The sequence below is a fragment of the Camelus ferus genome, chromosome 17, assembly GCF_009834535.1.
Source record: "Camelus ferus isolate YT-003-E chromosome 17, BCGSAC_Cfer_1.0, whole genome shotgun sequence".
In the NCBI taxonomy this organism is placed as follows: domain Eukaryota; kingdom Metazoa; phylum Chordata; class Mammalia; order Artiodactyla; family Camelidae; genus Camelus; species Camelus ferus.
In genome coordinates this window covers 40979463-41003232 of record NC_045712.1, presented here as the reverse complement: position 1 = coordinate 41003232, position 23770 = coordinate 40979463, and the positions used below count along the sequence as shown (strand labels likewise).

At 45.1% G+C, this 23770-nt stretch overlaps 2 protein-coding genes across 9 annotated transcripts in view; both read left to right on the top strand.

The window, feature by feature from the left end:
- The window catches only part of ZNF620 (zinc finger protein 620), a 14743-nt gene extending 9594 nt beyond the window's left edge, over positions 1–5149 (top strand). For both annotated transcript variants that reach the window (XM_032459169.1, XM_032459168.1), the window contains exons 3-5: positions 1654–1780; positions 2259–2372; positions 4112–5149. In XM_032459169.1, the coding sequence (XP_032315060.1) occupies positions 1654–1780; positions 2259–2372; positions 4112–5118 (1248 nt within the window). In that variant the 3' untranslated portion in view covers positions 5119–5149. The remainder of the gene's footprint in view (positions 1–1653; positions 1781–2258; positions 2373–4111) is intronic.
- Positions 4938–23770, top strand: ZNF621 (zinc finger protein 621). Of its 7 annotated transcripts, none has more exons than XM_032459165.1 (6): positions 4938–5034; positions 6959–6992; positions 11806–11891; positions 17294–17420; positions 17999–18103; positions 19388–23770. In XM_032459165.1, exons 3-6 carry the CDS (start codon positions 11868–11870, stop codon positions 20446–20448), a joined length of 1317 nt encoding a protein of 438 aa, XP_032315056.1. In that variant the 5' UTR covers positions 4938–5034; positions 6959–6992; positions 11806–11867; the 3' UTR covers positions 20449–23770. The 7 variants fall into 7 exon arrangements, with proteins under 7 accessions (XP_032315056.1, XP_032315058.1, XP_032315057.1 ...); XM_032459162.1 differs by lacking the exons at positions 4938–5034; positions 6959–6992 and adding exons at positions 11009–11209; positions 11523–11626; XM_032459163.1 differs by lacking the exons at positions 4938–5034; positions 6959–6992 and adding exons at positions 11045–11107; positions 11523–11626.

Below are 23770 nucleotides of genomic sequence, written 5' to 3'. Positions count from 1 at the left end.
ATTAGTCTCCTCATTAAGGGTCATGAATTCCTGCCCCTTTGAGTGGCCAGTAGTCTTTGACTGAATGCCTGATGTTGTAAATTTCACCTTGTTGGGTGCTAGCCATTTTTATATTTCCCAGAATCTTCTTGAGTATTTTCTGGAAAAAAGTTCAGTTACTTGGAAACAGTTTGATTCTTTTTGGTTTTGAATTTTATGATTTGTTAGCAGGATCTGGAGCAGTGCTCAGCCTAGGAATAATTATTCTCCACTACTGAGGCAAGAGTTTCCTGAGAGCTCTGTGTGATGGCCTGCTGATATGAATTTTTCCAGTATGGCTAGTGGAAATAGTCTCTGTTTCTGGCTCTGTGTGAACACCAGGCCTCGTGCCCTTCAGTCCTTACAAATGATTCTTTCTCTGGCTTTGAGTAGTTTCCTCACACCCATTCCCTGGTGAGTACTCTGCTGACTTTTTGAGGGGGACCTTCTGTAGGTAACTGGGATTCTTTTCCTGTGCAGCTTTCTCCTCTCTGGTATCCCGTCCTATAAACTCTGCTGCCTTGGTCTCCTCAGACTCCACCAGGCTCTGCCTCAGTTCCCCCTCCCTGTGTTGCAGCCTGGAAACTCCCAAGGTAGTACGTCTGGGGAGTCCTAGGGCTCACCTCTCTGCTTCCTGTCTCTCAGGGACTGGTGTCCCTCATTACTCGATACCAGTATCTTGAAAACCATTGTTTTCTGGAATTTGTCTCATTTTGGTTCAGGCAGGAGGATACATCTGATCCCCATGACTCCATCGAGACAAGAAGTGGAAGTTTTTTCTCAGCATCTTAAAAAATTCCCCTTCTACTTTTTCCATGTGGTCTTTTGCCATCTCGACCCCCTGGTCTTGATGTGTGTGTTGTTCTTCCTTCTCTGAAAGCCTTTAGGACCTTTTTTGTGTCTCATTTTTCTGAGGCTTCTCAGTGATGTGCTTTCGTGGGGGTATTTTTCATTCATCGCCCTATGTGCTTTGGGAATCCTCTCTCCTCCCTGATGCTTTTACCAAGTTATAAAAAGCAGTTCACACTTAACAAATCAGGAGCTCATCCTTGGTTTTGTGGTGTGAATCAGCCTCCTTTTCATTTGCTTCCTCCTCCACCAGCAGTTAAGATTCAGCTTTCCCTGCTCTTCTACATACTTTAGTTACCATTTATCCTTTTTCTGCCTTCCAAAATTCTGTTAACACCTCTAGTCTGATTTGAGTCTTCTCTACTTGGGCCATTGTGTTGCCGTCACTTCAGTAGGATTAGGGAGGGAGTGGAGATCAGTACAAAAGTGCTGTGGGCGGCGTTTATACAGATGTCCCTTGTACATGTGCACACAAAACCCATGTAGGGGAAAGGAGCCAGAGGGACCCACAGGTACACAGAGCAGGACATGGAGGAGTTGACACAGATCAGCAGGTGGAGGAAGAGCTGTTTGCTGGGGATGACCACAGAGGGGTGCAGCGAGTCTTGGGCTCCCCTGTTGATGAGGGCAATGCTGGCTGAGGGCTGGCTCCTGCGGGGAGGGGTGCTGGGGGTTGAGCACTGGATAGCTGTCCTCGGCAATACCACCAGCTCCAGTAAGTCTCTGCCCTGATACTTAGGCTCCTCTGCCTTCACCTGGAGCTTGAGCAGGAACCTGTTGTTTCAGGAGCGGGTGACCTTTGAAGATGTGGCTGTGTACTTCACCCAGAATGAATGGGGCATCCTGGCCCCTGCACAGAGGGCCCTGTACAGGGAGGTGATGCTGGAGAATTACGCAAACGTGGCTTCCCTGGGTATGACATCTCTTCTCCCTGCTGTTGTCTGCCTCTGCCCTTTAAGCATCCTGGCTTCTTTCTTCCTTAGACTCTGTGGAGTCTCTAATAACCCTTGTGGGCAGTTGCTCTGAAGGCTGAGCTCCCCAGAGGCTAGTGGGTGGGACGAGCCTTGGGTTCCTAGGTGTTGAAATCACTGTCCCTCCAACCCTGGGAAGGACTCTGTCCCACGTGTGGAGGGAATAATGAAAACTTTCAGGAGCTCAGCAGAGCCTCGGCCTCTGTCTTCAAGTTCTCTGAATATTTGGGACCTGAACAGAGGATTATTCCAGTACTCTGCCTGGCACTGTGGGAATTTTCTCTCCTCTAAGATGCACAGGCTGACTTCACTTTGTCTCTCCCTCCCTGGTTCAGTGCAGGAAGACAAAGACAGCTGAGAGGGGAACCTGCTTCATGATTCCCTTTATCTTTCTTTTCTTGTTTCTTTCTCCCTGGGCAGCTTTTTCGTTCACCAGACCTGTTCTGGTCTCTCAGCTGGAGCGAGGGGAACGGCCATGGGGCCTTGATCCCTGGGAAGCTGTGGGCAGGGAGGCCCTTGGAGGAGTCTGTCCGGGTAAGCATGAGACCCTCCCGTTTTTGTTTGGCCTGCTTTCTTGTTTTCATATTTCACTGTACAAAGCATTTCTTCTCTTGTGAGACTGTTTTTGTTCCTCTGGAATCACTACATGTGATTCTCCGCATTCACAGTGGTCGCCTCCCTCAAATGAGGCCATTCTCTTTCAAGAAAGGCAAGTCCGCAGGCTTTCTTTGCATGTTCATGTTTGCCTCCACCTCACCCTCCACTAAATGACACCATCTGAGCAGCTCTTTTCAGCCCTGTCACTTGGAAACATTTTATTTTTCCAACATTTTATTTTGTGCAGGGATGAGGATGTCAGCCACCTTACAAGGAAAATAGACTTCCGAGGGCCTTTCTGGCCATCCACGTATTGATAGAGCATGTTATTTCCATGGGAAATTGAAGTCTGAGTTCCCAAACACTGACTTGGCACATTTAAAAATTTTATTTTTATGATGAAATTTCCACTCATATGCAGACACCAGCCAAGTGCACCCACATATCCCTCACCTCAGTGGTCACCAATATCCTGCCACTCTTGTTTTATCTTTCCCTCGTGGACACTTCAAAATAAATTTTTTAAAACAGATGAACGTTTGAAGCAAAACTTGTAAATTAAAGTTTGATTGACATGAGAATTAAAAATAACACAGTGTATATATTTATATATATTTTGCCATTGTTATTCTGCTTCACCTCTTCTCTGCCTATTAAAATTTCCTGTGCTCTTCAGAATCTTTACAGAGAATGCCCATTAATAATGCACATCGCCCCACCCCTGCCCCAGCCTTGTGTGCCTTTTTTGGATGTGACCCCAAGACTTCAGGTTATCTGGGTAAAACATATTTTCTAAACGGTTTGTTTGTAAACACATGAGGTTTTTGCCCCGGCCTGGCACTGATGATTATATTAGCCTGTAAAAGGCCTCAGTAACAGAGAGAAAATAGCCTTTAGGTTTTCCTTTTTGGTTAGTGTAGGATTTCACATTCCATACTGTTGTATTAAACTCTATACACATCCTATATAGCCTTTTAGAAAAAAGGACAAGAATCACTACTTGGCCATCTCTGCAAGTGATGATTATTCTTGGAAGACCTCTTCACTTGTTCAGTGCTCCTTTATTTCAGAGGCAAGCCCACACTCTGTCCCCTTTCCTTCTGGATGCTGTGGTGTTGGCCCTGCCTGGTCCCCTCAGCCGCAGCATAGGAGCCTGCTGCTTTACTAGAGCCAACTTGATGACAGAGATCAGTTCTCTTTCAAAGATTATGACGTAGATGATGTTCTTAAAAATAAGCAGCTCTTAAGGAATTTCAGCCCCTGGGACCCTTTGTTGTACTTGAGCTGCACAACTACCCTTTCTTCTCCAATCTCTGTGGTCTTGCTCTCACCTCGGCCTCGCCATTTATCACTTCTTTATGTCCACCCTAGTCCATCCCACTTACTGGGGAGAAAGCTATTAGTCCTGCTGCCCTAGTTAACAGTCTCTGTGGCTTTCCAGTCCTCACACTCTTCACAGGAATGCCCCTGGCCTCGCCGCTCTCTCTCCCATGGAGTCTTCCACTTGGGGGGGTTCTGCTGTGTGGTGATGTTTGGGAGCCATTGGTGTACACACTGGAAAATATCCACGTACTCAGGGCAAATCAGAGCCTCCTGATTTCATTTCCCTTTATTACAAGTATTTTCTTTTTGTGATGTCAGGGGCTGACACGGGTATTTTCTTTTTGTGATATCAGTGGGGGAGATCAGAACTGACAAGGAAGAATCAACTCCTCAGGAACACATTTCCAAAGAAGTGGAATCCCACAGACTGACAGTCAGAGGGCCGCCAGGGAACGTGCCCCAGGACCTGGACTTTGGGAGATGCCAGGAGCAGCAGCACAGCCAATGGATACTTAAGAAGACAGAGTCAAAGAGGAGAGATTATACAGACGCATCAACCAGGCATCAGGAGGCCTGGGCCATCAAGAGCAGGGAGAAGCGTGAGAAATGGGGAAAAAACATTAGTGTTAGCGCACAACTCTCTCCTAACCAGACAATTCCTAGTGATCGGATATCTTATAAATGTGGAAAATGTGACAGAGACTTCACTCAAATGGCGGACTTCCACCAACATCAGAGCCGTCACACTGGTGAAAAGTCTTTTGAATGCAAAGACTGCGGAAAAGACTTCAGGTATAACTCCTTACTTCTCCGGCATCAGATAACCCACACTGGAAAGAAACCATTTAAATGCAAAGAATGTGGGAAAGGTCTGAGTTCAGACACAGCCTTGATTCAGCATCAGAGAATCCATACCGGAGAAAAGCCCTACGAGTGTCAGGAGTGTGGCAAGGCCTTCAGCAGCAGCTCTGTCTTCCTCCAGCACCAGAGGTTCCACACTGGGGAGAAACTCCATGAATGCAACGCATGCTGGAAAACTTTCAGCTGTAGCTCAAGTTTCATTGTCCATCAGCGAATGCACACCGGGGAGAAACCCTATGAATGTAAAGAGTGTGGGAAGCGATTAAGTTCCAACACAGCCCTGACTCAGCATCAGCGAATCCACACCGGGGAGAAACCTTTTGAATGTAAGGAGTGTGGGAAGGCCTTCAATCAGAAAATCACCCTGGTTCAGCATGAGCGCGTCCACACTGGCGAGAAACCTTATGAGTGTAAGGTGTGTGGGAAAACCTTTAGCTGGTGTGGAAGATTCATTCTGCATCAGAAATTGCACACACAGAAGACATCTGTCCCGGAGTAACACAATCCACAGCTAGCCTCGCGGTGCCTCTTCTTATTTCTACCCATTTTCATGCTTTTTAGCAGTGTCATCTCTGTCTTTCCTGAGCTGTGCTCATTCTTAACCGTCTGCTGCTTCTCCTATGCATCTGCGTAACTGCAATGCCTACTTCTCTGCCTGTCCCACTAGGATGTTTCGTTCAGACTCTCAGCTTCCACCGTGAAACCCTCCTCAAGTTCTCTGAGCCCTTGTGTCCCCAGCATGAACTCTGTTTGCAATTAGAAAAGATAAAAAAACAAACCCCCAAACTTACGAACATCAAAGAAAAGTTTCCAGATTGAAAGGATACACCAAGTGCCCAGCAAGCTGGACTAGGGGGAACCTCCATCAAAGAACATCACTGTGAATGATCAAAACATCAGGTTTAAAGAGGAGATGCTAAAACGTTTCTAGAGAGAGAAAACAAAAGATCAGGAGCAAGAATGGCATTGGGTTTCTCAACAGCAACATTGCATGTTAGACGACAATGGTGTATGCCTTCAAAATTCTGAGGGAAAATGATTTCCACCAGAATTTTATACTCTCAAGTGTGAGTGTAGAATGAAGGCATTTCAGACCTTGTAGATCTTAAAACTTTATCTCCCATACATCCTTTCTCAGATGTGCAACACTAAACAAAGGGTAAACTGGGAGGGAAAAAAGACAGATATATGGATTCTATATTACAATCTGAACATTGTAAGTGTCCTAAACTCAAAAGCAAAGGGGCCGTGTCCATGTGGAGCCATCTGCATCTTGGAGGACATTCTTAATAGGGTGCAGACTTTCAGAGACCTCCCTCAGATGCAGGGCCCACCCTCACTACTTCTGGCTCTGCAGTGACTCTTCATACTCAATTGCAGTCTGTGCCTTTGCAAAAGCTGGGATGTCTGTATTGTACCCTTTGAGTCAGATGCAAGGGCCTGTTTGTCTTAAGTTTGTTCATTTCATTACTGTTCCAAGTGACCTCACATCAGCAAAGATTTCCTTGTAACTTCATCTAGTTATTTCTCATGATGGTGAAAGAAGGCACTATTATTTTCTGTTACCTGTGGATACAAGGGAAGAAGTAAGTGTGTTCTGTTGCGGCATCCACGTATAAAGCAGCTTGACTTCGCCCACTGCAGGAAGCAGAAGGTAGTGGTTAGTCATTCAGAGCCAGGCTGACTTTGGGATGAACCCAGACATGTGACCTTGGTTAAGTTATGGAAACTCTGCACTAATTTCCTTTTCTGTAAAATAGGGAGGACCATCTACCTCATAGGTTTGTGTTGAGGATCAACTGCATTAATACATATAGAAGTGCTTAGAACAGCGACTGGAGCATAATAAACAGAAGTGTTTTGTATTATCATCATGTCATTGATGATGAGTTTTGAGTTATCACGTATATACCAGTGAAACAGTCACCACAATTGAGGTAAGAAACACAGCCATAACCCCCAAAACTTTGTTTATGCCCCTTGGTAATCCCTCTCTCCTGGCTCTTTCCAGGCAACTACTGATCTGCCTCTGTCACTTTGGTTTAGCTTTCCTTTCCTAGGATTTTATACACATGCTGTCACACTGTACTTACTCTTCTCTTTGGTCTAGTGTCTTACTCAGCAGAATTGTTTTGAGATTCACCCATGTCGCATACATCACTGGTTTGTTCCTCTCTATTGCAGAGTCATAGTCTACTATGGCTATACCACCATCTGTTTGTCCATTCACCTCTTGATGGGCATTTAGGCTATGTCCGGTTTTGGGTTATTGCAAATAAAGCTTCTATGAGCATTTGGGTTCAACTCTTTGTAAGGATGTGTGCTTCTGTTTCTCTTAGGTAAACACCAGGAGTGGAATGGCTGAGTTATAAGGTAGGTGTATATTTAACTTTTTCAGTGTCTTCAAACAGTTCTACAAAGAAGTTGTCACTCTGCATTCGTACCAGCATTGTGTGAAAGTTCCACTTCTAATATATCTTCGTCTACACTCAAAAAGATTGTCAGTGTTTTAAATTTTAGCTATTATAGTAAGTGCCTAACACTATCTCATTAAGATTTTAATTTGCTTTCCCTAATGACTAATGATGTTGAGCATATTTTCATGTGCTTACTTGCCTTCCACTGTGTCTTCTTTGGTAAAGTCTCTGTTTATATCTTTTGCCTATGTTTTTACTGGGTTTTCTTTTTATTGATCTCTGAGAGGTCTTTATTATAGATGCAAGTCCTTTTTTAGGTATGTGATTCCCAAACATTTTCTCCCAGCCTGTGTTTTGTCTTTTCATTCTCTTAATGATATTTTTTTGAAGCGCAGAAGATTTTAAAATTGATGAGGTCTAATGTATCATTTTGTTCTTCTGTGGATTATGCTTTTAGTGTCATATTTAAGAAATCTTTGCCTCACCCAAGTTTACAAAAGCTTTTTTTCCTATTTTTCCTTCTAGAAGTATTATAGTTTTAGATTTTACATTTAGTTCTGTTCTGTCATCCATTTTGAACTAAACTTTGTATAGGGTGTGAGGTATGGGTCTAAGTTTCTTCCTCCCTCTCTCTCTCCCTCCTTTTTTAAAACAGGTAACCTACTGCAGCACCGTTGTTCATATATGTGTGGGTCTGATTCTAGATTCTATTTTGTTCCATTGATCTATCTATTGTCCATCTTGATGCCGTTAACACCCTGCATTAATTATGGTAGTTTTCGAAGTGTTGAAATTATACAGTGTTAGTCCTCCTACTTTGCTTTTTGCCAAAGTTATTTTGGCCATTCCAGGTCCTTTGCATTTCCATATGAATTTTAGAATCAGTTTGTCAATTTCTACAAAGTATATCCCGGGATTTTGAATGAAATTGTATTGAACCTATAGATTAATTTTAGTATAACTGGCATCTTAAGTATATATAGTCTTTCAACTCATGAACATGGTAAATATCTCCTCTTATTTAGGTTTTTTATTAATTTCTCTGGGCAATGTTTTATAACTTTTACAGTATAGGTCTTTCACACATTTTCTCAGATGTATGTGTATTTCATATTTTTGATGCTATTATAAATAATAAATTTCCAATCTTAACTATTGGTATGTAGAAATATAATTGATTTTTGTATTTTGACCTTGTATCCTGCAACCTTGCACAACTCACTTATTAGTTCTAGTAACATTTCATAGATTCCATAGGATTTTCTGACCTTGAGAATCATCTTCACAAATAACAATTTTACTTCTTCCTTTCCAGTTCTGCATGCATTTTCTTTCTTTTTCTTGTCCTTTTGTACTGGCTAGTGGCTAGGGGTGGGGTGTCTTTTAAGGAGAGCCAGTCTCTGGCATTGGCCAGGTGAAGGACATCTAGCTCCAGACTTGAATTTTGCTGAAACTTGAACAGACTCCCTAACAGCTGCAAAGGCCCAAGTCTCTCATCTCTCTCTCTTGGTTCACCTTGTCATCTAGCTGCCTCTGGGTCAGCACCGCCTGAACCCTGTCCCTCTGCTGAGACTGTGTGGGGAAAGAATGGGCCCCTGGTAGCATGCTCCCAGTTTTCTTCTCCAGCTCCCCCTGATGTCAGTCATCCTCCCAGTTTGGGGGTTTTATTTGGGCCTATCAAAGCTTCCTGATTTCTTCTCCCTGCACCATGATACCAAAGGGAAATTGCATGTCCAGTTTTGTTTCCCTTCAGATTAGTCCTAATTGTAATAACTGGCTGATGATATATGTTTTACAGAGCTTGTGGTGTACATGTGCATATGTGTATTGCATCTGTACACATGTGCCTGTCTCTGTAGTCTAATCATAGGGGTTCATTCTGATAGGTTTAGAGAGGGGGCAGTATGCACATATAAGTACTCATCATGCTATTGTTCCTGGAAATTTAATTCTATTTAAAACAATTGATTTGCATAAACTTTACCATAAAAATAGTACAGGTTTTATAAAATGAACCATTTCTGTGATAGGTAAAATCTCTGTGTCAGGCAGCCTCCACAGTGGTCCTTAGTGATTCTCAACCCGGCATTCATGCCCTCGTGCCTTTTGCTCAACACTGAATCATGACTGGCCTGTGATGATAGTATGTTGAGACAGTGATGGGACATGACTTCCAAAGCTAGGTCATAAATGACATTGCAATTATCCTCAGCCTCTTGGATTGCTTACCTTGGGTAGTAGTCTGTCACCATGTGGTGAGGACACTTAGGCATGTGCAGATACCCATGTGGGAAGGGATTGAGGTTTCACACCAATAACCAGTACCAACTTGCCAGCCATGTGAGTGAGCTATGAGGGAAGCAGATCATCCAGCCTCAGTCCAGCTTTCAGATGAGTGCGGCCCCAGGTGATACCTGATTGTATCCTCACGAGAGATCCCAAGCTAGTCCCATCCAGCCAAGCCACTCTTGAGTTTCTAATCTACAGAGAATTTGAGAGACAATCAATGTGTATTGTTTTCAGCCGCAAAATTTTGGGGTGATCTGTAATGTATCTAATGTAGTATCTAATGTTGTAGTAACCCAATATACTCTTTATGGTTAAAACGTCTTTATACTCTAGTTGGTCAATAACTAAGTCCAATTCGTATGAAAGGAGTAACAAACTTCTGGGATAGTCATATTCAGATATCCAGGGTTCTTTTATCTTCTAGCAGTGAGAGGCCAATTCCCTTTTTTTAGCTCTGGAGTGCTTGGTGAGTAGGAGCCCTGTGTCTGGAACTGTGTTCAGCAGACCTATCACAGTGGTCAAAGGAAAAAAGTCTGTTCACGTTGGCAGCCACATTGGCAAGAAGTGGTCACGGGCGGGAGTAAGGCTACTGTTGACCCATTGCTTTTCAGAAGCATCATCACTGTAGTGAGGAACTTGCTAATTGGTTGTTGTCCAGTGGGTAGGACTGTCACTGATTGGCTGACTTTCAAGGGTGTTTTTCACTGATTGGCTTATGTTCTGAAGCTTGAGGCTGCCATTGGTTTGATAATTTTCTGCAGCATAGTTAAGGAGGGGTCACCAAAGTGAGAATGTCACTCATTGGCTGATTTTCAGAGCATGTGTGTTGACCTGAAGTTAGGTAAACTAAGGGCAGTTACTTGTTTGTGACTTGGGACCTTGGTCAAATTAACAGTCTTTTCCTTTCTTTAATCTAAAAATCAGTACTTTTAATTTTTAATTCTCGCCCCCCCCCCCCTTTTTCTTCCCTCAGCCAAACCTGCAGGAGAGACTGTAAGGGATTAACCATATCTTTATTTGTGGAGTTACGATTTTGTTTTTAAGTCAGTGTTGAAATTTAAGTTATTTAAGTGCCAGTTATTAGGCGGAAAAATAGCTGTAAACTACAGAATTTTTGTAACTTATTGTAAAAAGCTAAACACAGGACATTTAGGGCGTCCAGCCAAAGTCAATACAGGACGAAATCATTTCATATAGGACGTGTCTCGTATACATTGGATGCCTACCAACCTTAGTCACTATTATTTTGGTTGTTAAGGGAATCTGCCCTAAAAGGTCCCATACACGTCTAGGTCCTAGGAAGGGAGAGGGCTTTAAAAAGGCAGATGGAAACCATGGTTTTCCTAAGGGCTGCTCAGCCTAGGACCCAGGATCCCTGGCTTGTTTAAGAGATGGCACAGCAGGGGCCACTCTCCCCCTACTTGTACAGCCCAGGCTCCAGGTGACAGCCGATGGGGCAGTCCGTTAAGAGGCCGAGGTCTGAGTAGAGTGAAGCTGCATCAGTGCCGCGAAACCCCAGCCAGAGTCCGCTGAGGGTTGGAGCACAGGGGCGGAGGCACCCGGGGCGCCGGCCAGTGGCCACGCGGTGAGTGGCCACGCGGCGAGAGCCCGCCCGAAACCCCGCCTCCTTAGGTCACGTGGGGCCGCGCGGCGGGGACCACCGAGATGGGCGGCCTCCGGGCGGCCTAGAGGGGCAGTCGGTGCATGCGCTCGCTTCCGCAGCGGCTTTTAGGGACCCGCTTCTCTGGATTCGGAAGCGAAGCGGATGGGTTCCGGCGAGTTGTACGTGCCAGGCTGGCCTGGTGCCGGCTTCCTCGCTTCCCTTGGCGGCTCATCAGCACCCCGCCCTGAACTCGCCTCTCTCTGACCCGGAGCTCTCCCGAGGTGGCTGCGGGGCCTTCTAGAGCCCTAGTCCAGCCCTTTCCCACCGAGGCGTGATCCTCTTGTTTGTCCTAAAGAGCTGGGCCCTACAGCCTCCCGCGCCCGGGACTGACGCTTCTGCTGTCTGGGGTCTCCTGCTTCCTTGGGTGGAGATCCTGGTCGGGTCTCCTGTCACCATCACCCACTGGAACACTGAGTAGCTCCCTCTTAATCCAAATCCAGCCACCCCTGTCTGTCCTCTCCATAGGCACCTTTTTGGGGTTCAATGTAATGGTCCCCAGAAGCGGGGTTTTTTTGTTTCTTTTTTTTAATTTAGATTTTTAGGTTTGTTCAGCCCCAGCTCTGCAGGGACAGGATTCACCTTGGGTCCCTCGGTCCGCTCGGTGTGAATGCGCTCAGGAACGCTCTTGGGCAGAACAGGCAGGTGGAGGATTGTCCCGAGGACCAGGCAGAGCAGTTCATGAGGAGGTTGGGGTGATCAGCCAGAGGGGGCCTGACAGAGTCTCTTGTCAGTGCTGGAAATGAGAATGGGAAGGCTGCAGGCAGCTGTGGGTGACGCAGGACAGGGACTATCGTACTCATGGCTCTTATTCTCTTAGCTTTTAAGGTTCTTGCTTTTCCAAACCCAGAAGACAGTGCCTGGAGCCAGGGGACATCAGCCATGCTCCAAACCACTTGGCCTCAGGTGAGCTGAGCTTCCTTTCAGTCTTTAAAAAGAATCACATTAGCTATCAGGTAATCAGGAAAGGACCAAGAAGGCCTAACTTGGCCAGACTGTGGTTTCTGCCTTGAGTCCATCTGCAGGGCTATGGTTGTAAATACGTGGTGGAGGAAATAAAGAGTTTTTTGTGTGAAGAGAGGTGCATTCAGATGTATAGGTTTAAGTGGGAAAAGGGTAAAAGCCAAGAAATTCTCCCTGAATGTGGAAATCCAGATCATGTTCTACAAATAAAAGTTGTCTGAACAGGCATAGAAAACAAACTTGCCAAAGGGGAAAGGGAAGAGGGGAGGGATAAACTGTGAGTATGGGATTATAAAAAGAAAAACTTGCCTGCTGAGGTCAGAGAATTTTTTCACTGAAGAGATTGCCCTACAAATAGATGTATCCCAGAGAGACCAGCATTGTTCTTGCCACATGTGCTTTCTAAAGGCTAGCTGCATAGTACTGAATAATGCAGACAAGTTCCCTTTTCTCATGAAAGGTACTTTTCCCAAAATAGGCAGTCTGTAAACAAGTAAGTTAATACTGCAATTACATGTTGCTGAAGTACAGTGCTTCTCAAACATGTGATCCAGGGTTGGGTGGCAGCAGCACCTGGGAGCTCATTAGAATTGCACATTGTTGGGCCCCAGCCTAAATCCAGATTCAGACTGGGGAGGAGGGTAAGTGGGGTCAAGAATCTGTTGTAGCAAGCTCTCTAGGTGATTCTTATGCACCTTCTCAAATTTGAGAAGCCCCAAGGAAGCCACTTTTGAAGGTAGTGGTCAGGGAAGCCCTCTTTGAGGTCACAGGAGGTTGAGACCTCAAGGGTGAGGTAAAAACAGTCTTGAGAACTACTGGAGAGAGAGGGGAAGAACTTTCCAGAGAGGATAGCATATACAGAGGCCCTGACCTGGGGAGAAAGCTGTGGGTATTCTGGGAACAGGGAGAGGTCAGAGGAAGTAGTTCAGTGTGAGGTGGGCCAGGTAGGCACATGTCTTGTAGGTCACTGTGAAGACTTTGGTTTCTGTTCTAGGTTCAGTAGGAGGACGCTAAAGGAGATTAAGCAGGGGAGGTGAAAGGTTAGAATTATATATTAGAAAGGTTTTCAACTCATAGTAGTGAGTTGGTTACAGAAGAGTGTGAGTCAATTACGAACTTAATCCAGTCCAGGTAAGAGATTAAGTATTGCCCACGCCCACTTTTTAAAATAGACTTTAGAGAAGTTTTAGGTTCACAACAAAACTGAGCAAAAACCACAGAAACCCCATGTGCTTCCTGGCCCCACACATGCATAGCCTCCCCATTATCAACATCTCTCACTAGAGTGGTATGTTAGTTACAACTGATGAACCTGTGTTGACACATCATAGTCACCCAAGGTCCGTACCTTGCGTTAGGGTTCACCCTTGTAATCTATGGATTACAAATGTATAATGATATGTATGTATTAGCATAGTAGCATACAGAGTATTTTCACTGACTCTCAAAATCTTTTGTGCTCTGCCTTCCCTTCCTGGCAACCCTTGATCTTTCTGTCTTTTCCAGAATGCATTCAGTTGAAATCATAGTGTGTAGTAGCCTTTTCAGGTCGGTTTCACTTACTTAGTAATACTCGTTTAAGATTCCTCAGTGACTTTTCATGGGTTTGATAGTTTGTTTCTTTCCATTGACTCATTGTAGTACAGTTTAGCCATTCACCTACTGAAGGACATTTTGGTTGCTTCCAAGTTTTGGCAATTATGAATAGCTGCTCTAAACATCCTTGTGCAGATTTTTGTATGGTCAAAAGTTTTCAACTCATTGGGAAGATAGCAAAGAGCATGATTACTGGATCATGTAGTAACAGAATGTCTAGTGCTAGAAGAAACTGTTATACTGTCTTCCAAAGTGGATGTACCAGTTTGTATTCCCACCAACAGTGAGTTCCTGTTGCTCCACATCCTTGCCAGGGTTTGGTGTTGTCAGTGTTTCAGATTTTAGCCTTTCTAATAGGTGTGTAGTGGGAATCTCATTGTTTTAATTTGTTTTTCCCTGATGGCATATGATGTAGAGCATCTTTACATATAATTATTTGCCATCCGGATATCCTCTTTGGTGAGGTATCTGCTCCAGTCTTTTGCCCATTTTGTAATGGGGTTGTCCGTATACTTGAGTTATAAGAGTTCTTTGTATATTTTGGATAATAGTCCTTTATGATATATGTCTTTTAAAATATTTTTTTGTATCTGTGGCTTCACTGTCTTCTCAGTTTCTTGAAGTATTGTCCTTTTAAGGTAGGGTTTAATTCCCCCGTCTTTTTTTTTTTTTTTAATGGAAGTATATAGTCAGTTTACAATGCCCCCCATCTTTTCTTTCAAAAATATTTTTCCTTCAAAACCTTCTCAGCTGGTCTTTCACACTTACTTTTTTCAGATGATTATGATGATCCCCTACCCCTGCATAAATCTCGGTGATTTTTTTGGTGGGGGAGTGGATATTGATTTCGTAGAAAAAATTGGGGATAATTGACTTGTTTACAAGTTTGATTGTTCCCATTCACAAACACTGTATGTTCCAATTTATTCAGTTCTTTTATTTATTTGAATAAACATTTAGTTTTCTTCATCTTGGTCTTGCAAATTTTTATTAGGTCTGTTCTTAGCTATTTTCATGTGAATGGAATCTTACTTTGTCCCATTCTGTCTTCTAATTGTTTACAGCAGTATTTAGGAAAACAAATGATTTTAATTTACTTATATCATATCTAGCTAACTTACGGAATTATTTTGTCAGTTTTAAATGTTTTTTTGTTTATTCTGTTGCCTCTTGGATTTTTTTAGACAGATAGTTATTTTGTCTGCAAGCAAAAATATTTGTTTCTTCCTTTCCTGTGTTTATGCCCTTTTTCTAGTCTTTCACAGAAAGTAGAACCTCAGTGCATGGTAAAGCATCAGTCGTCAACTTAATGGATGTGCTCTGACATTTCACTGTTAAGGTGGTATTTGCTGTTGTTTTTGACCTTCCTAAGTTTAAAACTTTTTATTTGTGGTCAAACCATTTTTGAAATTAGTTCTTTCAGCAAATTCATATTAATCATCTAGTATCATCCAGTAATGAACAGAACAGAATCCTTACCTCATGACTTACATCCTGGTGGTGGGAGAGAGACAATAAACAGTGTAATTTATCAGATGATGAAAAATACTGTGGAGAAAAATTAAGTGTGGCACATAGGGACCATCCACAGGAGAAAAAAAATTTATCAACAACCTATCTTAAAACAGTAAGTTCCCCTTTAATACTAGACATTTTGAGGGGCTCATGAAACCTGGGGATATTTGATAGCAGATGGGAAGAGCAGTTTGGGGAGGAAGAGATGGCTGGTACTAGACTGGGAGGAGAAAGTTGTGAGAGTGCTCTGGAGATGCTGGGGAGTGAGGTTTGACTTACTGCCAGCAGAGGTGAGCTTTGGTTCACCTGTGAGCCTGTGGTCGCTGTCCTCAGAAGCCCTTAATGTCTTGTGGGAGTAGGAATTACTCACAAGACGTCATGGTTCTGTCTGGTGTTTGGATTCTTGGCTCAGACTATTTGGGGGTGGGGGTGGCGCCCTTTGGACCTTATCATTGTCCAGTTTAAGGGTCAGCTCTCCCTTGGAGAAGTCTCTAAATTTGTTCCTTTTCTTTCAGTGTCTCATTTTGAACTGAATTCCCTAGTTCTTGTCTGAAAAGTATCCCCTCCTAAGGACCTTAGTGTAGTGCCAGTAGAGCTGCTGGGAGCAGTTTGCGTTGTCAGAATTTATCCTTAGAGTGTGTTTCTTCCCTGCGTCCTCCAGGAACATCGTGAGAGCATTCCCTGCTCCCTGTCCCCTGTGCTGACTCCAGTGCACAGGCTGCTTTAGGGGCTGCCAGGAGAGAATGGGATACTCAAGAGTTAGGGGCTTAGCTGAGCCCCCACTGGTTGGCATTTTCATTTTCAGTGGGTGAAAAGAACAAGGCTGACTGCATAGGGTAGTGAGAGTCTCCAAGGAGACGGAATCATCTATGGGTCATTAAGGCAAGAAGGTGCAGAAATCATGAAACCCCTTCCAGAGTGGGAACTCAGGCTCTCCCTGGTCTGTGCTCTGCTGTCTGTAGAAGCAAAGAAGGTAGCCTGTGGATGCCCTTAGAAACCACACTTGCATCTCATGGAAGAGGTGGAGGCTATGGCTCCTGGGATGGTGGGTGCGGTTTTGAAATAGTTGATCCCTCAGTCTATGGAGGAGGGGCCCTTGTGGCCTGGAGGGAGCACAGTAAAGATGGATTGACAGGTGATTCAGGGAGTTGGGAGTTTGATAAGATGTTTTCCGAAGATGGCGCAGCACCACGTGATGATGAGGTTTGTGTGTGAGCCACGTTTTTGGAGAAATTCATGAGCCCAGCGTGGGAGGTAGCTTGCTGTGTGGGGAGAGTCCAGGTTTGCTGTTTGACAGATTTGGGTTGAAATCCCAGCTCTGTCACTGCCTGGCTATGTGATCTTGGGCAAGGTAAGTAATTTTTCTGAACCTTTGTTTCATCCTTTGAAAAAATGGGAGTCCTAACTCCTACTTCCTATGTATGTTGTAAAGAGTGAACAAAATATGAGATTTAAAAGTACCCACGCAGGAGCCTGGTACCTAGGGGCTGATCCACTAATATGAGTTCCCTTCAGTCTTGGGAGGATGGAGGTGGCCCCAGAGGAGGCAGAGAGGGGCCCACTTTGGCAGGTGGGATGGAGCTCAAGATGGAGAGATGTGCCTGTGCCCAGGGACAGCGCACAGCCAGCCTTCTCTGAAGACAGGTGGTTCTTCAAGAGAGCTAGCTTTCTGATAAGGTAAAAAGGTATACAAAGAAATGTGTAAAATTCTGGGACTATTTCTAAGGAGTGGCTCCTCTGTGAGTAGTGGAAGATGTTGGGGAGGGCCAGGAAGCAGCTTGGGGCAGGGAACAGATGCGGCCGTGCACCTGTACTTTGGATGGGTGGAGACCTGGCAGGTGGCAGCTGCCTGCAGTGGTTGGTATGCAGAAAATAAGGTGTCAAGTGATGGAGTACGTGAGGGTAGCAGGTGCTAGGGGGACAGATGCGTGGAGACAGGAGCATAGAGGTTGATGTAGTCCCCAGGCAGGAGAGCCCTAGATGCCAGGCTATGAGGCTGGGATGACAGTTGGTGCCCGAGCTGAGCAGATGGGACAGCATTGGCAGTCTGTGTTTGGAGGTGGCAACACTAGCTGAGGGCTGACCCTGCTGTGGTGCTGGGTGCTCTTGTGCACAGAGCAGATCTTCCATGGGGCTCAGAGTCGTGGACCCTGGCAGGTCCATCTCTTCCCTGCAGCTCAGACTGCCCACCTCTGACTCTCACTCAGAGCTTGAGCAGGAACCTGTTGTTTCAGGAGCCAGTGGCCTTTGAGGACGTGGCTGTGTACTTCACCCAGAACCAATGGGACAGCCTGGCCCCTGCTCAAAGGGCCCTGTACAGGGAGGTGATGCTGGAGAATTACGCAAACGTGGCTTCCCTGGGTAAGGTCTCTCTCAGTGGCCCTTTATGATAGTTTGACGCCTCCCTTGGATGTTTTGGAGATTCTAGTAGCCCTTAGGTGTGATGGCTCCAGAGGGGTTTGCAACCAGCCTGTGGGGTTGCTGGGTAGGGAAAATCTCTGGTTCCCTTTGGCTTTGGAATTGCACTTTATTACATCCCAGGGAAGAGTGTGGTTCTTCACCCTGAGGGTAGGGACTCTGGCAGGTGCCCCTGGGAGCCCTCTGTTTCTTCATCCTTCCAGTGTTGTGGGATGTGGGCCCTCTCCTTTGTGGAGGAGTCTCCCAGGATATTAGTACAAACATCCTTCCCAAAGGGATTTCTTTTCTTCTGAGTCAGCGCAAGCTTGCAGTTTCTTCCCGAGGAGAATCGCTGTCACCCTGGCCTTACCTGGGAGCGCAGTTGAGACCCCTTCCTCAGAACCCCTGAGTGGCTCGTTGGTCTCCCGGGCAGCCCACTTCTCCCCTCCTCAACTAGCCTGTTAGGGGTGGGCTGAGAGATCCCCAGAACGGCTCTGGGTGTCTCCCCTCAACTTGTCTGCTTCTTTTTCTTGATGGAGTAGCATTTCCATTCCCCAAACCTGTTCTGATCTCCCAGCTGGAGAGAGAGGAAGCACCGTGGGGCCCAGATCCCTGGGAAGCAGAGGTTTTGAGAGACATCTGTCCAGGTGAGTAGAGGACCCAGTGGTTCCAGGTTTTGCCTTCCTGGTCGACTAGAAATGTTTCTTTTGCAGCAGAGGGAAAAACTCCCTGTAGTTTCCCTCTGACCTCTGTTGAAGTCCAGCCCTGAGCCCAGAAGGACCAGTCCCTGGGAGTGCGGGGCTCACGCGGTGGCACATTTACACAGCTGTCCTCCTGCAGAAAATCTGACCCACTACCTCTGAAACTGCTCATTTTCTCACATACCAGTGGAAGTATTTTATGTTATGCCAATTTTCATGGCAAAGAAGCAGGGTTTCAGCCATACTTCAAGGAAAATATGATTCTGTGGGTCAGACTGATTTATTTGTGCCATAACTATGATTTTATTTGCCTTTTTAGTGTTTAAATCATTTCTAGTATTTAAAAGTTCCTCATGCCATAATCTTGATAAGTCTTGTATTTATTTTATATGAGCTGTAGAGGAAAGGGCAAGAATATCCACCCCTACCCCCAGCACACACACCCCAACCCTAAAATTTCCCTGAGACTGCTTACCAGTCCTGGGAGCTTTTGATTTACTTGGGTTTTTCTTTACTTTTGGGAAAAAAGTTTCCAGGCCTCACTTCTCACACATCCTGTGATTTTGTAAATAGTGGTCCCTTTAGCAGTAAAACTACAGTGGCCTACAGCTCTCCGATCAACTTGTGTTCCTGCTGACTTCCTGAAAGAAATAATCTTTTATCCCAGAATATTATGTGGGATATTTAAAAGTAGAATCTTTAGGCCATTATTTAGAATTCAGGATTTGGGGTGGTTTCCTGGCTTCCAGGTAGGGCACTGGGATCCCTCGTTTTCCTGGTTTGTGTTTCTGGGCTGCTGGTCCTCGTGGTGCCCGGGCTGCTCTGTGGCTCCCCCTGGCTTTTCTTCCCTCTGGGGTCTCCCTCTCTCTTTTAAAACCTGTTTCCATTTCCTGCTGATCCCTCTTTTCTCTCCCACTGTTTTCCCTTTTTCCCCTCCTGCCCCCTTTCCTTCCCATTCCTGCAGTTCTCATTCCGCCCATTTTCGCCTGCCCTGGTTCGTTCCCAGCCTTCCGTATAGGAGGCACTTCCTAGTCTGTTTGCAGTGTCGTCACCTCGTTACCTCTCCATTTGTGTGTTACTGTTTTTCTCTCTCATCCTCCTTAATGGATACTTGTAGCCATCTCTTGGGTGGACTTAAAAAACCACATCCTACCAGGGAAAATCAGGCCCACTGGATCCTGTTTTCCTTTCAGTTCAGTAACAGGGAGCACTTGTGGTTTCTTTGGTCAGGTGGTGAGTCCTGGATCAAGACCGAAGAGCCAACTGTAAAGCAGGAAGCCCCCGAGGAGACCAAGTCTCACAGAATGCCGATGGGAGGGCTTCTCAGAAACGTGTCTCAGCACTTTGATATTAAAAGCAAGGCAGCGTGGCAGACTTTCAGTCTGAATCCCAATCTGATACTTCGGGGTGGAATGAAGTTCTACGAATGTAAAGAATGTGGGAAAATCTTCAGGTATAACTCCAAGCTCGTTCGGCACCAGATGAGTCACACTGGGGAGAAGCCCTTCAAGTGTAAGGAGTGTGGCAAAGCGTTCAAGTCCAGCTATGACTGCATCGTGCACGAGAAGAATCACGCTGGAGAAGGGCCCTACGAATGCAAGGAGTGTGGCAAAGGTTTGAGCTCCAACACAGCTTTGACTCAGCACCAGAGGATCCACACAGGGGAGAAGCCCTACGAGTGTAAGGAGTGTGGCAAGGCCTTCCGCAGGAGCGCGGCGTATCTGCAGCATCAGAGGCTGCACACCGGGGAGAAGCTCTATAAGTGCAAGGAATGTTGGAAAGCTTTTGGTTGTAGGTCACTGTTTATCGTCCACCAGCGGATTCACACCGGGGAGAGACCCTACCAGTGTAAGGAGTGTGGTAAGGCATTCACTCAGAAGATCGCCTCCATTCAGCACCAGAGAGTTCACACCGGGGAGAAGCCTTACGAGTGTAAGGTGTGCGGGAAGGCCTTCAAGTGGTACGGCAGTTTCGTTCAGCATCAGAAACTGCACCCTGTGGAGAAGAGGCCCCTCAAGGCTCTGAGGCCGTCCCTGACGAGTCCACAGTGCCCCTCTTCGGCCCCGACTCCGGTGCCTCCACAGGGCCCACGCTCTGCTCCGGCTGTGGCCATGCCTTCACTGACCTTCCCACACGCCGTGCTCATTCCTGCCTCTGGGCCCGTGTTCATGCTGCTGCCCACATCCGGAATACCTCCTTCTCCCGTCCAGATAGTACGAGTCTTCCAGGGTCTTGCTCCCACTGTGAAGCCTTCCCCAGTCATCCTGACCCCTTCTTCTCACCCATCGTGAGCTTTGTCTTGCACTTAACACGCAGCAGATCCTCAACCGAATTTGAGTTTGCGTCACAGTTTTTGCTCACCATACGTGTGTTACTACTGTTTCAGCACAAACTCCATTGTCATCTATATATATTTTAAGACTGTGTTTATGTAATATATTCTTTTTCTTCTGGCTAGAAAATGGAAATCCTTGACCTTTGTATTGGTCCCTTTCAGGCTTGAGCGGTGATGGCTGTATCTGTGTCGTGGGGGTGCTGGTGTTGAAAGTGCGGGTAGGGCGCTGTGGTGTATTAGGGGGTGTTGAGTGAGAGGACATCCCTGTAACAGGCCCCTGTGATTCAAGAGAGGCAGTCTGGGTGAAACAGAGGAGGCATTTTAGATCTGTCAGGGCTGGGAATTGGAATAACCTTCCAACAACAGACTTTAGAAATGAACCAGTAAAAAAAAATGTATGCAGTGGTAACAGTCATTTATTTATATGCTAGCGATCATGTCCTTAAACATGAAGTTTTCTTTTTTTAATCTTTAGTTTTGCTCTTGATATTTAGATGTTTCCTTTTAACTTTGGTTTTCTAAGTAAGTATATGGCAAGGCATTCATCTTTGTTGCCTATGTTATGTGAATTTTTCTCGGTGGGCATTCTGGTTTCCTGTTTGCAAGCACTGGCTTCTGCGTTTAATTTTCTCCAGATAGCATGAATAGGAATTTGGCAAATTTCTAAAGAAATAGGAGCAATAGATTTTGGGGAAATCTGAATAAGCCTCCAAAATTGTTTCTTAGGAATGAAGACGGCTGTGTAGCAGATCAGTGGTTAAGCGTACGTGGTAGGTTAGTGAAGTGGGAGTTTGGCGTGCTCTTGGCTCGTGACCATGATGAGGGTCTTGTACAGCTATGCAAAGAGCCATGTCAAGTGACTCCTGGGAAAAGAACTTGAGTTTTGCATGCCAGGCAGACCTTACAAATCAAAGGTTTGTGACAACACTGCGTTGTCAGATAATGGTTAGGATTTTTAAGCAATAAAATATTTTTACATTAAAGTATGTACCTTTTTTTAAGACAAAATGCTATTCAGCACACTTTATAGACTATAGTGTGAACATAACTTTTATACACACTGGGAAACTAGAGAATACGTGTGACTCACTTTTGTGCTATGTTTCCTTTATTGTGGTGGTCTGGAACTGAGCCTGCGATGTCTCCTAGGTCTGCCTGTATTAGCACTAATATAAAGTAAATCCTTACATGTTGATAAAAGAGGCCATACATTTTGTTTAAAGTTGCTTTTGCTAGCTACATATTTCTCCATTGCAATTAACAGAAAAACCTTTAAATTAAACCTTACCCGCGTGTCTGAATAACCTGGTGTAAAAAGAGTTATTTTCTGGCCTAAGTCCCAGAGATTCTGGTTTTGGACATCGGTAGTGATGCCTGTGATATGCCCAGACCTGTAGTGTAGACCACACTTGGAGAGAAGTGCCTTGAGCCGAAAATGGCGGGGGGCATACGTTGATAAAGAGCTTGCCTGTTTCTCAGTGATCTTCAGGAGAGAGACCTCTGAAAGTAGTTTGGGTGGTGTCAGTTTAGAAGAAGAGAGAGAATCAAGTGAAATAAGGCCTCTAGGGAAAACGAGAAGGGGGCAAAGAGATGTGATGTGGCTTGTGAAGAGTTCTTGAGGTCTCCACTGCCAGAAGGTTCAGTGGGGGTTGACGTTGGCTACCTTTTGCTGAATTTGCTGTTTATTTGCATGTTGGCTGAAAGAATGAGGAAAAACCTTTTCTTATATAAAGTTCATAAACTTCAAAATAGCCCTTGGAGAGCACAGGATGGGTGCTGCAGATGATTTAGGACTGAACTGACAGTAAGAACGGGGTCGTAGCAGGGTCTAAGGGGATATGGCAAAAGGTGGTACTCAGAGCGGTGTTTACAATCTCGAATGCATTCTTTAGAAAACAAATTTGAAGTCTTGCAATTGAGAAAATTGGAGATGGTATTATTGGTGGTGGGAAACAAACAAAATTAACCAAAAACTAAAAATAAGCAAACGAAAAGACCAAAACAACCCCAAATAAACTTAGCAGAAATAAGATACATGACAATGACAAAGTTTGGTAGAGGAGGTGGTTGAGTACGTTAGCGTTCACACCCTCCTGAAACCCCACTAAGACAGTAAAGAGATTAGAAATGAAAAGGCATCAGCTGACGAGCTTTCTGAGTCAGTCGTGCTGAGCCCCCGTACCCGTTTCTCATCAGCTGGGGCGCCACAGGACACTGTAATTCTGGCCAGTGACACACAGGGAAGGCTTGTGAGGGGCTTCAAGGAGTACATCTTTCACCATTAACGAAGGAGACACGTAGCAGGGGGCCTTCAGGTGTCGCCATGTCTGGACGTGCTGTTAGAGCTCCTGCAGTCATTTCGTGAGCCTGAGGGGAGCCAGACAAGATGCAGGGGGTGGAGCCCAGAGGGTCCCAAAGGAGGGGACTGCCTGGTCACACCACCCCTCTTCTTTTCTTTTGAAATACCTTTGAAAGATACAATCAACATAAAATAATATATAGTAAAAAAAAAAAAAAAAAAAACCCAGAAAATTGTACTCTCTGCCACCTGAATTCTTCATCCAGATGTTATTGTGAACAGTTAGCATGTATATTTTTCTGATCTTTTTGCATATGTTTATGTGTGTGTGTATGTATGTGTGATATTTTAATATATGTATGTATGTGTGTGTATACACGTACACACTCATACAGTTTTTTTTAAACCCCCGGTGGGATCAGACTGTAGACCTATTCTTCTCAAACTGGAACCTGGTTAAAATAGTCTGGATGACTTCATAAACATGATTACCTGGTACCATCCCCAGAGATGGCCACACTGCGGAGGATTACAGCTCAGTCCTCCCCAGTCCCAGTGGACAACTCATCTGCAGTCCTGCCACCTCAGACCCTCTGAATATGCATGACTCTGGTCCCCATCCCTCCCATTTTGCTTTCCAGTCGTGGGAGAACAACTGTCTTCACTCTAGAGTCCCCTCCTCCACCAGAAAGTCACAAAGCCTGCATTGCATCCTCTCCCCAGTCTAGTTAATTCCCTCAAAAAATGTATACTTTTAACAGCAAATGCCTATTTTTAGATATTATTTTCATGTTAGACTGTGATTCTGATTTGCACTTCCTTTTTTCAAAAGAATCACAAACACATTTTAACTACACCCACAGGGAGAGAAAAACCCAGATTTTAGTATCTGAGATATCTGGCTACTCTCCTGGGAGAGGAAAAAGTTATATTTGCTCCTTGATGATTGACAGCAGCAAAACCGAAAAAAAAAAAAAAA